The 13,278-nt window shown below is 44.8% G+C and overlaps 1 protein-coding gene across 1 annotated transcript in view; it reads right to left on the bottom strand.

Annotated features, from left to right (window-relative positions):
* The window catches only part of LOC147630696 (V-type proton ATPase subunit B 2), a 41,655-nt gene extending 31,466 nt beyond the window's left edge, over positions 1–10,189 (bottom strand). The window contains exons 1-6 of the mRNA XM_086810657.1: positions 10,053–10,189; positions 9,481–9,573; positions 9,099–9,154; positions 8,436–8,534; positions 8,296–8,355; positions 8,077–8,188 (exon numbers count right to left, since the gene is read on the bottom strand). Coding sequence (XP_086666783.1) covers positions 8,077–8,188; positions 8,296–8,355; positions 8,436–8,534; positions 9,099–9,154; positions 9,481–9,532 — 379 coding nt within the window. The 5' untranslated portion in view covers positions 9,533–9,573; positions 10,053–10,189. The remainder of the gene's footprint in view (positions 1–8,076; positions 8,189–8,295; positions 8,356–8,435; positions 8,535–9,098; positions 9,155–9,480; positions 9,574–10,052) is intronic.
* Between the last annotated feature and the right edge of the window lie 3,089 nt (positions 10,190–13,278).

The following is a 13,278-nucleotide window of genomic DNA, read 5'->3' as shown; positions in this document are numbered from 1 at the left end:
ACACCGGATTGGTTCAAGTTGCATATGAATTGGACTTGCCTTCTCATGTGAAAGTTCATCCCGTATTTCATGTCAGTAGACTTAAGGAAGTACTGGGTGGAACAGACCAATCAGTTACTCCTCAAGAAATCATAGATGTCGAGGATATGACATTTGTGCCACACGAACTGGAAAAGATTCTTGGATTTCGTGAAAGACGATTACGGCATATGCTACTCACGGAATACAAGATCAAGTAGAAGGATCGTATGAAGGAGGACGCTACATGGGAGACATTGACTACTCTTCAGAGGGATTACCATGAGTTTTTACTGAACTCAAGAGTGAGCTCTTAGAGGAAGGGGAGTATGTCATGCGCACAAAGTGTACCTACCATGTGCAGCACGCACACAAGACTAGCTTCGAGACTTGGGGTAGCTTGGAGTTAGGCAGGCTGATTGGCGAGCTGGGCTAGGAATGGACTGATGGGCGGGCGTCCAAGCGTGGACGACCGATGACCGGCCAACAGCCTATAAAAGGGGTCCAAGGTCAGTCAGTTAGGTGGACAAGTCCATGCGAGAGCTCTGCGGTCAAGAGCCTGGATCTAGTGTAGACGTGCACCTGCTTCATGTAGCCAAGGCCAACAACAGTGTCGAGGCCCATGAGGTTAGCTCCATGGCGGTATGGGACGTGATGAGGTAGAGACTAGTCGGTGCGTCTTGCTAGTTAGCTCAGCTCGTGGCTCGGTGGGGACAGCCAAGTCTTGTGGGTTTTGTCCACGGCTGTCATAGCTGGGTGGTGAGTCAGGCCTGCACTCCCTTCACGTTTTATAGCTTTGTTTTGCAGGTTTCGGATCTTATTTCAGGATTGCTCTACGAGGAGACCCTTGGGGTGTTGACAAAACCCAAGAAGATAACCATCACCATGTGAGATCTTAGTACTACTTTTGGCTCTTAGATAGAGCCTTGGTCTTCATGGGATGGGACCTTGTGGCTAAAAACATACCAATAAAAGAGCTAAAAATCCATCATTGTCGAGGTACTTAGAGGTTCTCAGATACTCTTGTATGGAGTCTCTCGGCCATTGCTTGGGTCTTTGTAGAGTGGTGCCCTACTTTCTTAGAATTAAAAGTTTAATTTCTTATGTTAAAAGAAAATGTATACGAAGGCAAAAGCTTATAATAAATCACTTAGCAGTTTCACTTATGAGGCTAGATAATAGCTAGAGATGGTTTCACATAAGTGATAGCATATCGAGACTAGGGTTATAACCCAAGGCATGTTCTTTACTCTGTCTTAGTTTAGATCAGGGTTGTTACGAGGCGCGCACCTATCCGTTCGAGGCGTACGAAAGCATGATCGAGGCGCATACAGATCTTCTAGATTTTTTTTCGCCGACTTCGTTGTTTTCGTCGAGTCACCGACTGCTCCGTTTTTGCCGAATCGCCCGTTTGGGAAAGTCTGGCCGTTTATGCCCGTTTCTGGAATCTTGAATCTACCCGTTTGGGTAGTCTTGGTTTGGTCACTGGGCCGTACAGTGTCTTCTCTCTCTTGTGCACTGGCGGCCGGCCTCTCTCTCTCTTGTGCACGGACTGGGCTATTTGATATAGCCGACAGGCTACAGCACTCTCTCTCCCCCTCTCGAATCTCTCATACCCAACACTCTCTCTCACTCTCTCCCCCTCAAGGCAGCCCCTCTCTCTCTCTCTCTCTCTTCTCTCTCTCTCTCTCTCTCTCTCTCTCTCTCACACACACACACACAAACACACTCTCACCCTCACTCTCTCTCCCTCTCTAACACAGACCCTATCTCTTCCTCCCTCAAGGCTCTCTCTCTCTCTCTCTCTCTCACACACACACACACTCTCTCTCTGTGGGATCTCATATTCCCAATTGGTTGTACCATACATTACGGGACTCGAGGGGTAACATGGTTGCCTTCACCTACTAGCAGGGGGTCCCATCGATCGGAGCGGTTGCGTACCACGACATCACCTAAAGAGAACCTGTGCGTCAATTATGCACTAATATCACACATCAAGGAGGACTCCGAACCTACTCATATTGGGGAGGCAATCTTCAAACCAACTTGGAAGCAGAGCTTGACTCTATAGAGCGGAATCAGACTTGGGACTTGGTTCCTAGACCGGCAAAGCGGAAGGTGATTAGTATCAAACAGGTCTATAAGACCAAGTACAAATCAGATGGGACTCTTAATAAGCACAAGGCCGGGCTTGTGGCCAAAGGCTATTCTCAGAATAGCTAGTGCGTATTTTGATGATACTTTTGCACCGACTGCTCGGATGGCGACCATACGAACAGTTCTTGCTCTTGCTACACACTCTCATTGGCCCATCTTTTAGATGGATGTCAAGTCAGCATTCCTAAACGAGGAGCTAAAGGAAGTAGTTTATGTGGAACACTCCCCGGGATTTCGGGTTCAGGTATGGTCTGCAAGCTAAAATGGTTTGAAACAAGCCCCCAGGGCTTGGTATAAGAAGATTGATGCTTTCTTTCAACAAAAGGGTTTGAACCAATCGGCGGCTGATCCAAATCTCTACATCTTTCTCAATAAAGGATTGTATACTCTTATCATTCTCTACATGGACAACTTGATCATCACACGCAGCCATACAGCGCATATTGCTCAAACAAAGGTGGCCCTCGATAAGTAATTTGAGTGACAATTCTCGGGTTGCTTCACTTCTTTCTTGGATAGGAGATTTTTCAGTGCTCAGATGGCATATTCATTTCTCAACAGTAGTATGTTACAGAGCTGCTAGAGGCTCTCAAGATGACAGTTTGTAAACCCATTCACTTCCCCCATGGATCCCGGCATCAAACTCTCCTCTCCTAGATTCGATCCAGTAGCAAATACAGTGTACACTAATGTACAAGAAATTGGTTGGTTCCTTGATTTGGTTGCTCAACACACGACCCCATTGTGCATTTGTGGTGGGGACTCTCGGTGCTTTCATGTAGGCACCTTTGGACATTCACTGGCAGGCAACACTCCGCATGTTGCAGTACTTGCAAGGTACCAAGGATTTTGGTATTTTCTATGGAGGGAGGCACTTTCCGTGGCTCGAGCAAATCCGACTAGGCTGGCGACAATCTACTACAAGGTATTGCTTTACTCTTGGATCATGAGCAATTTCATGGACGAGTAAAAAGCAGCCTACGGTGGCACTTTCATCAACTGAGGCGGAATATCGAGCGGATTGTTCGCTACTTGTGAGGTGATTTGGTTGCGAGCAACAGCTACTTGAGGAGATCTGTTTTCGACTTCAGCAACCTACCCTTATCTCATGTGACAAACAGAGTTGATTGGCTACTGCTAAGAATCCGGTATTTCATGCACGGACCAATCATATAGAGATCCAATACCACTTTGTGCGGGAGCAGATCTTGGAGGGAGACATTATCCTTGAATATTGTCCTATCCAAGACAACGATGCAGACTTATTCACCAAAGGATTATCTCAATCAGCTATTGGCATTCATGGCAGCTACTTGGGCCTTGGGCCACCCCCAAGACCTAAGACGGGGTGTTAACATATATCATCTCCAATTGATGGCTATTTTGGTGTGTACACCTGTGTCCTTTCCATGCTCAAGCACCCCCCATATTTTCCCTTATTTTTACCTTTTTTTATTGGACCGTTGATGTGGGATGCCCACCCTTTTTATGGCTTTTTATGCCTATTTCTCCATTTTTTAGGTCGTGTAGGTAGTTTAGGAGGGAGTCAGCCAGCTCATATGGATGTAGATGTGTCCCCCGCACACCCCCCCCCCCGCCCCCGCGCAGCTCACTTTTCCTCGTCGCTATTGGTCATTTGGTGAGCACATTCAACCCTCTACCTACGGAGTCCACTCCTCGCCTACAAGTTGGTTGTATCCATCTCTTTCTTGAGGATTAGTGCATCAGCATTTTGCTATTTTCTCCATCTCTCACTTGGAGCTTCAACATTTTTGTCATTCATCTACAAGTTCCATAGTCACATGGGAACGCCGTTCCATTGGTGTGGAACGGGGGAACGTGGAGTAATGGAACAAGGGAACGGCGGAACGTGGAGGAACGCTTTTTTAATTTTTTTTTCCATGATTCGCGAAGCGGCACCCCTTACGTTTTTTTTTCCACGTCACAAATCCGCCGGCAGCGTAATAGCGCATCGTTCTTTCTTTTTTTTGGACAAGCTGGGTTACGGGTGCCCAAAACGTTTTGGGCACCCTTTGTATTAAAAAAAAAACGGATACCTGCAAGTAGCGCCGCCGCCGACCCCTAAAAAAAAAACATGGGAAAAAAAAAAGATTATGCAACGTTTTTTTTAAACGTTGAAAGAAGACCTGCCAGGCTGCCCTGCAACGTTCAAAAAAAAACGTCAATATCAACGTTTTAAAAAAAACGTACCTCTCTGAGAACTTATAAAAACCTACAGAGTGCACACTGCAGCTGCAAGTACAGTGTGCATAGCCAAGTACAATCTCTCTCTCTCATTATTCATAGCCAAGTACATTGTACAATCTCTCTCTCTCTCTCATAAGGGAACCAAGACAGCTTTCTCTCTCTCATAGCCAAGTACAATCTCTCTCTCAAAGCCAAGTACAATCTCTCTCTCTCTCTCTCTCTCTCTCTCTCTCTCTCTCTCTCTCTCATATAATGCCTCCTAAGGGAACCAAGAGAGCCAAGAAGAACGAAGCATGGTCATGGTGGGATGAGGTGGATATTCTTGAGGCCAATCAAGGCGGAGGAGCTAGGAAGTGGAAATGTCGCTATTGTGGCAGCACCAAACATGGGGGAGTCAACCGAGTTCGAGGTCACCTAATCCATGAGCCGGGACAAGAAATCCAACCATGCTTGTCAATCTCAGCTGAGAAAAAGAGAGAGCTAGAAGCTAGGCATAATGAAGTGATTTTTCGTGCTCCTCCTCCAAGAGCTATGGCTGCGAACCCATCATTCTTTACAACTCCTTCAAGCAACTTCTCCACATCCGTAGGCTCTTCTTCCGTGCATCAACCACCACCCCCCAAAGGCACGCAAAGAACTCTTGCGGGTTCTTGGAATCCACGCAAACGAGAAGCCGTGGATGCAGCTATTGCAAGGTTCTTCTACCATGACCACATCGCTTTCAATGTGGCAAGGTCCCCTTATTTTCGGGAAATGGTTCGTCTCATTGCTGAATTTGGACCAACCTACACTCCCCCTTCTTCGGAGAGCCTTCGAACCACGCTTTTGGCAAAGGAAAAGGAAGCTGTTGAGCAAGCCATGCAAAACGTCAAGGAAGGGTGGCAACGCAACGGTGTCTCCATCATTAGTGATGGATGGAGTGATAGCCAATCTCGCTCCATCCATGGCATCATCGCATACTCTCGAGGGAACACATTTTTTGTGTCTTCCCATGATGCCTCTCCAACGGGCAAGTATGCCGACGTCATCGTGGAGGAATGGGCAGAGGCAATTGAGCAAGTGGGTCCTCAAGATGTGATCCAGGTCATTGGTGATGGGGAGGCCTCAAATCGAGCTGCAGGCGACCTTCTTTTGGCAAGGTATCCACACATCACATTCACTCCATGCATTGCACATGGCTTGAATAATCTTCTGAAAGACATTGATGGTCTTTCATGGGTAGCACCATGCATAGCAAAGGGAAAAGACATAGTTTCATTCATCACTCGGCACACATTTAGCCTCTCCGAGTTTAGGAAAAGATCCCCAAACTTGGATCTTAAAAAATATTCGGAAACTCGTTTTGCATATAATTTTATTATGCTAGAGAGGCTAGTTGCACTCCATAACATTCTCAAGCAGCTTGTAGTGAGTGATGAGTGGAGCACGTGGCCCACTGCCCGTAGCACACAAGGAACAACTTGTTACACCCACATCATGGATGCTCCTTTGTGGGTGAAGATTGAGCATGTTGTCAACATTACGAAGCCCATTATCTACATGCTGCGTATGGTGGATGGGAAAAAACCTTGCATTGGCAAAGTTTATGAGGGCATGGACAAGATGGTGGAGCGTATCCTTTCTTTGGAGCCCGACACAACAAAGAAGGCAGAACTTCAAAGTTTGTGTCAAGCAAGGTGGGACCGATATCACTCACCAATGCATGCAGCTGCATTTGTGATTGATCCAGAGTTTCAAGGCAAAGGCCAGGAATCGGATGAAGAAGTCACAAATGGCTGGGACAAAATCCTTGCCAGATTGGTGCCTAATGCTACGATGAGAAGCAAGATTAGAATTGATTTGGGAAAGTACAGAGCAAAGACATGTAATTTTGGTTCAGCAGATGCCCAGCAAGATAGGACACTTATGGGAGGTGCTCTTTGGTGGGAGAACTACGGATCGGGTACTCCAGAGCTACAACGGCTTGCAATGCGCATTCTCAGTCAGAATGCAAGTTCTTCTCCAATTGAGCAACTATGGAGTGTTTTTAGCCATGTTGCCTCGAAGAAGAGAAATCGGCTACTCACTACCAGAACAAATGACCTTGTGTACGTGTCAGCCAACTTGCGACTATTAGCCCAGGTTGCTAGTGGTGACTTTGACCATGAGAGCTTCATAGATATGGAGCCACAGTCTGAGTCGGATGATGACGACCCTCCACCTCCACCTCCACCTCCACCTCCACCTGCATCGATGCATGATGCATCTATGGATGATCTAGCTGACATCTTTGCACCTATTTGATATCACCTAGGACTTTAGGTTTCTTTGTTCTTAGCTATCTAGATTCTAGCTTTCACTATGTGGCTGTACATTGTACAAGCTATTGTACTTCTGGTTTTCTAAATATGAACAAGGTCATTGAGTTTGCTATCAAATTCTTGTCTTTTTTTGTCTACTTTCAATTGTATATTTGTCTCTTTTTACCTGCTTTTAATTGTATATTTGTCTACTCATGTGTATTGAAATATGATAACGTGTCGTTCCAGATCCCGTTCCGGATTGCAAGGGGTCCCGTTCCCGTTCCGGATTGGCCCCTCGTTCCCATATCCGTTCCCGTTCCCTGGTGACTATGTCTACAACATTCCACTGCCCTCTGACAAATGCATGGTGCATGTGACATCATCCCACGAGTTGAGAGTGGAGACAGCCACATATGGGCCAAGGACGGCTGCACTAGAGGATATGATGTGTCAACTTTGCCATACAGAGGCTGAGACAGAGAAGCACTACAAATGCCGATGTCCGGTATACTAGACCACGGGGGAGGTTCCACTACCTCTTCCGAGACGGGTTTGGACAACTCTCCAAGATCATGGACTTCTTGGATCAGAGATGCCTAGGGCTCTTCCTTCTAGAGCTTCGCAGACATGGGGAGTTACTATTGCGGCCCAGACCAACAGCACCTACTTGAGGCCTAGTGCAGAGAGCTCTCACTGATTTCTTTGAGACTCGAGCTTCAAGGGCAGACCCACCCACCCTACCTGGATCCCAAGTTGATGTAGGATGATGCCAACCGAGAGGAGTGACACTGGACAGAGCCACCGAGCTATGCAAAGGTCGACAACCTCAACCCGGAGGCCCCCGCCCACGCCAGCATCACCATAGGAGGACCAAGGCCATCATTTTACACCATCAGAGGACTCCCTCACGCCAGCTCAGCTGTACCACTCTGAGTACCATGTTGTAGCGCCCCATGTGGGATATGTTAGGATGATATGCGAGCCTATGCTCTTCGTACATGGATCAGCTCTAGCATTTTAGCTTTGTCATTTTCTTTCATTTAGTACCCATGATTATGTATTCCATGGACATGATGTAATCCTTTTGGTCTCATAGGTCATTTTGGCCTTTTGTAGACGTGTATAACTTTCTTCCTTTCTTTCTCTCTCACAGCCATTCTTTGAACTTGCATGTGTCCTTCATCCACCCCTTGCTCGTTGTGTGTTCATAGATGTAGTGCACAACAGCTCGCTATTAAACTCCATCTTAGTACAAGAAGTTCTTGTAATATGGCATTCCAATAATTTAGCATAAATGAAGTAGAGCATGAGGATTCAAGAAAAATACTGTCTGTCCTAGGCACTAGACTGGACTCAAAGATGGTAAGAACTTAATTAAATAAAAGCCCCGGATTTATGTGTTAAAAACCTGAAATGTCCAAGTAAGCCTCAGGTAAAATTGGAGGGCCATTATCGATCGGTTTTCCTGACCCATTGAAGATGCGTCCAAGCATGTCCAAAGAGACGGGTGTTTTTAAGACCTGCATTCCCATCATACACACCCATGAAAAACATGGACAGCAACCACTCTTTTGACCAACTGCCAACATCCATTACAGCAAGACTGCAACAGAAAACAGAGCCTGACCTCTCCAGTAAATTGTATAGTTGTGTGTTTGTTATCAATACCAGCAGTTCCTTCAAACACCTGCAAAATCAAGCAGTTATGCGTGTTACCACTAAACCTACTGAGCCTAAGGAGCAAAATGCAAGTGTTTTTATACTCACTTGCACAACGGCTCTTTCACCATCAACCTCGAGAATTTGTCCTCTGCGTGTTGTCCCATCAGCCAATGTCAAGTTAACAATTTCTTGATATTTTGGACCCTGTCATAAAATCAGCCAAAACCGGAAAAAAACTCTTGTATGACATGAACTGTAAATCCAGCCATTGGATCTCATCATCTCTTTGTGAAAAGAAACGCTGAAGTCGGTTACACATAAAGAGCGTGCTTTAATCATAATTTGACTAGCCCATCACATTATTCAACGTATCGCTCCCACCTGTGGCGATCAGGGGTCAAACCCAGACCTCCACGTTGGGAACCCTCAGTTGCATGGCAAGGGGACAAAAGGCATGCCTTTTTTTCTCCTCGTCCTTTTTTCTGTTTCTTTTTGGTTGTTCGAGGAGGGACGGAGGAAGGGGTGTACGGAGGGACGGAGGGAGGGGTGGGCGGCTGGGGTCGGTTGGGAGACCCATCTTGGACAAGCAATCTTTCCTGTCCAAGCCCCCACCCATGAAGATATGTGTGTAGCCAGCATCAGTCTTGATTAAATCCATAAAAAGATGTTTTTGATCCATAGCAAGACAAAACACTTGTGAAATTATTTTAAAATATATCGAGTTATATGTGTTGTGTTGCAAATCAATTGACAAGATAGGGTCCTTACCTTCACTTTATCTAAAATCACCAGTGGGCCTGCGACCCCTGACACTGTCCTATACTCTGCATATGATCAAGATGTGAACGAATGAATCATGCTGATCATTCCTAACTGCTGTATGAAAAGAGTCAACCCTTGCAGTCATGTGAACATCTCATTCCTACGCTACCAATGCCCAATCAAGACAACAGAACAGGCAGCTTTCTGAATCGTTCTTTGTCTTCTCACGGTTAACCATTTCTTTTACTTCAGTACAAATTTTCTTGATCGACGAAAATCCTGCATCTAGAGATTGCAAGATCTACACGAAGGCATTGAAAAAAGGATGTTGCAAGCATACAAATCTAGACACACAAGATGAGACCAAAAGCAAATGGGGTATCAGTACCTAGAAGCGGTTGGCACTCATAGTCACGCGATGCAGGTCCTTTGGCCACCATTGTCGACAGCTCTTTCTAGCTGCCCCACTCGCGCAGAAACTCTAAACGGTAAAAAAACCATAGCTTCAACAACAACAACAACCAAAAAAAAAAAAAACAAGTCGATCTTCTATCTTTCTGATGAGTAAGAAAGGAGAATCTCAATATACAACACTAAAGTTGGCATAGAAAAGCATCAGAGAATACACGAAACAGCAGAGAACATCAGACACAGGGCGATAACAGAAAGCCTAGCTGTGGCGTAGGGCAATGTACCGAAGCAATTCAAAGTGCGACAAGAACCTGATGTGGGTAATGTTATTGATAAGAAGAAATAAGAAAGCTCCCTTTGGCGACCCAATTTTCTACTGAGCAACTCGAAGGAATTGGTTGACTGATTGGTTCATTGATTTTGTGTGTGTTGGTTCATTTAGCGTGTGGGTGCGAGAGAGAGAGAGAGAGAGAGAGAGAGAGAGAGGAGAGGAGAGGAGGGGGGGGAGAGAGAGATTCTAACAGTAGTAATCAAAAGAAAAGAACGTACCTTCGACAGCCTCTTGCTGCAATCAAGATCTGAACGAGAAAGAGAGAGAGGGAAAGAACCTAGAAGCAATAGTTATATATAGAATAGCAGCAATCACCCCGTGGAATAATACTCTCTCTCTCGACACAGAACCTAGTTCTGATAGAACCGTAAAATTACACGCGTTCTCTCTCTATCTCTAGACTGTAGGTGAAAAACAAGTCCCTCGTGAAGGAAAAAGGATCCGGGCCAACTGAAACACGAGTGTTAAATATGGCGTGTCCAAATTGGATGTTCAAACTAGGTGGACACACTTTGACACGAGAAAGAGAGAACAAGAGAGACACACACACGCAACTCTACTATGAGTGACAGCTGGGCTCTTGCAAAGCAGCTTAAAAGCCATAGGATAGATGCAAGAAGATATTCGCTAAGTGGGAGTTCGGAAAGTTTTTTTTTTTGGCCGCCATATAATTTGGGGATGATCTATTGAATCACGTTTTGTAAAGATATCTAAAAGTTACACGAGACTCTTGTGACAACTAGAATGCTTGGGTACCCTTATCCTCTTGATTGCGTGTACATGTGCGTTGTCAGCGTACTTTGAAAGAACATGTGTCCTTCCATTCATGTGTAAACATCTTGAAGTGCTTGAATGAAGGTGGACACTGCAACCCATACCATTTCTATATCACATCATCTTCATATGCGAGTCTTTCTCAAGTTTATAGGAATAGCTTATAGAGCTTGAACGAGCATGAACATCAAGCCTATGATTATATTTGATGTGAGGAATCAAGAGATCTCAGAGTACATTGCAAGGTAATACCAAATTCATTACCACATTTAAATCTGAGTTACACATCATTCATCAAGTCATAGGATTTTCGTGCTCGTTTGTGTGAGTGAAGTTAAAAAAAAAACCATACATAAAGTATGGCGGGGAGTTGGCATAGTCCTCCCCAAAATTTAATAAACATAGGAGAGCGTGCCCTTCCCCCATTTCCCAAATAGCACTTTCGATATCGAAAGTGGACCAAAACACCTTCAGTGTTGAAGGCGGCCATTAGTCCTACATATTGATTCGTGATACGAAACTCATTTTTAAATGTGGTAATGAATTTGTGATTTTCTAATTTGCGAGATACTTTTGAATCCCTATCGAATATAAGAACAAGCTTCAAGCTAGCATTACTTCCAAGTATGCTTTCAAATTCATGTTCATTCGAGCATTTTTCAAATACACTACACGAGGTATCTTACCCAAGCACTCACACAAAACACGATAAAAGAATTAAAAAAAACAATCTTGTTTTGCAAGCTTCAGAGCATGGAGTGCAGCTAGTTTTGATGATGATGATTGTGTGTGTGTGTACGTGCACACGCGTGTGTGTGTGCACGCATGCACGTGTGTGTGTGTGTACGTGAGAGAGAGAGAGAGAGAGTACCTGCTTATGTTTATGCACCCATGTCAACACACCAAAAAGCACGAGCTCTAATTGACCTGCATAGGCCTTGTGATTGCAGCGCTTGGACCTTTCAACACACACATCCACACCATTAAATGTCATTCCTTCTTGCCTACATTGCTTTCTAGCTTGCGCTCTACTGGTTGTGCGCTTCGCTTACTTTCTCTCACATAAATACCACGTCAATGTTCCCCTTACATGGAAGGAACTTTGATGATATGCGCGGTGTGCTCTTGATTCACACAAAAAAAACGAGGAGAAGTTGAAATCCCCAAGAAAACCCATGAATCACAGGTTGCCAAACCACTTTAATTACATGCACCTTACCTTAACAAAAGATGCTCGAGACCATCGCCTTGCATGACCATGGAGCTACATATAATAGCACACTGGAATGTTGTTCCTATACTGTCTTAGAGAACCTTGATGTCGTCGTCCTTGATACTGGCTTGCCGTATGTCCCTCGTCATTTCCAATAGAGAAACTGTCTTGCATACAAGTTGTAAACAGTCCTTCCAGTTTTGCGCAGTGGTGTCGATCCTTTCAAGTGACCAAGCGATCAAAGAAAATCCAATAGCCATCCAATGCACTCTGCCAAGTCATCCAAGGGCTTCCTTCAATAGAGGCAAAAGTAGGGCTTCCTTCAATAGAGGCAAAAGTAGGGCTTTACCCATCTCAGCAACCTACGTGACACATTAAAGGGGGGTTATGACGAAGCCATATAGCCATCAATCAAAAGGAGAAGATGCTCATGAAAATGGCATACCATCAAACGATAATCATCAATGATGCAATCAGCTCACTTGCCTCAGTGTGGTAAAAGCTTTTTGGGAGCGTCTCCATGAAGGACGTAGTCTACCCTTTATAGTAGTCCCATTGTGATGCTAAATGGCTAATGTTTGAGGAGTGATCCACCCGCTCAAGGACGTAGTCTACCCTTTATAGTAGTCCCATTGTGATGCTAAACGGCTGATGTTTGAGGAGTGATCCACCCGCTCAAGACAATCGAGTTAAAATATTTAAAGAGAAGAGCGCTCAGGAAAAACATTATCCTCCTAGATTAATAAGAATTTGCTAACTAGCCATCCCGAACGAATGCAAGGCACTATGCTTCTGGTTCTTTGATGATTGGCCGACGTAGTCGAAGCACAAGTGGTCATACTTCTGGAGCATCGTCACTAGATTCTCCGAAAAGAATATGGTGCCATTGTGGCCCATCACAAGCCATTGTATGTCACACAAGCCAAGCCGGAACGTCTCGGAAACAATGCGCGAGACACGTAACCGTTGAGGGGTTACCCCCCAACCAGGTGTAGCTGATAAACTACGTGATGATGTTATCGAAGACTCGTGCTTGCAGAGTAACGAGGTAGTTTTGGATACCATCTCTACACACTTGGTGTAAGGAAGATGAGGTCTATGCATGCACTAAAAGGAGGTCATTTAGGAGCTATATATGCATACACTAAAAGGAGGTCGTTTTGAGAGCCAGATATCTAGTACACAACTTACTTATGATGGCTTTGGCGCTATGCATTATGCATACATGATGACACTGGTTATACAAGATGCTGAGCCCACTTGTGTGGAAGAAGCTATGGATCATAAACACTAGCAAGAGGCAATGAGATGAATGCACTATATGAGAATGGTACTTGGGATCTAATTGCATTGACTAAGGATAAGAAATCATTTTCTTTTACAAAATAAATAGATACACATTTGTGCCTTGATATAATGAATTGGATACTACAAAGGTTGCATCAAATCTTCATACA

Source organism: Cibotium barometz, chromosome 16 (assembly GCF_041138505.1).
Source record: "Cibotium barometz isolate CiBa-2024 chromosome 16, ASM4113850v1, whole genome shotgun sequence".
NCBI classification, from domain to species: Eukaryota; Viridiplantae; Streptophyta; class Polypodiopsida; order Cyatheales; family Cibotiaceae; genus Cibotium; species Cibotium barometz.
This window is presented reverse-complemented; position numbering and strand designations above follow the sequence as displayed.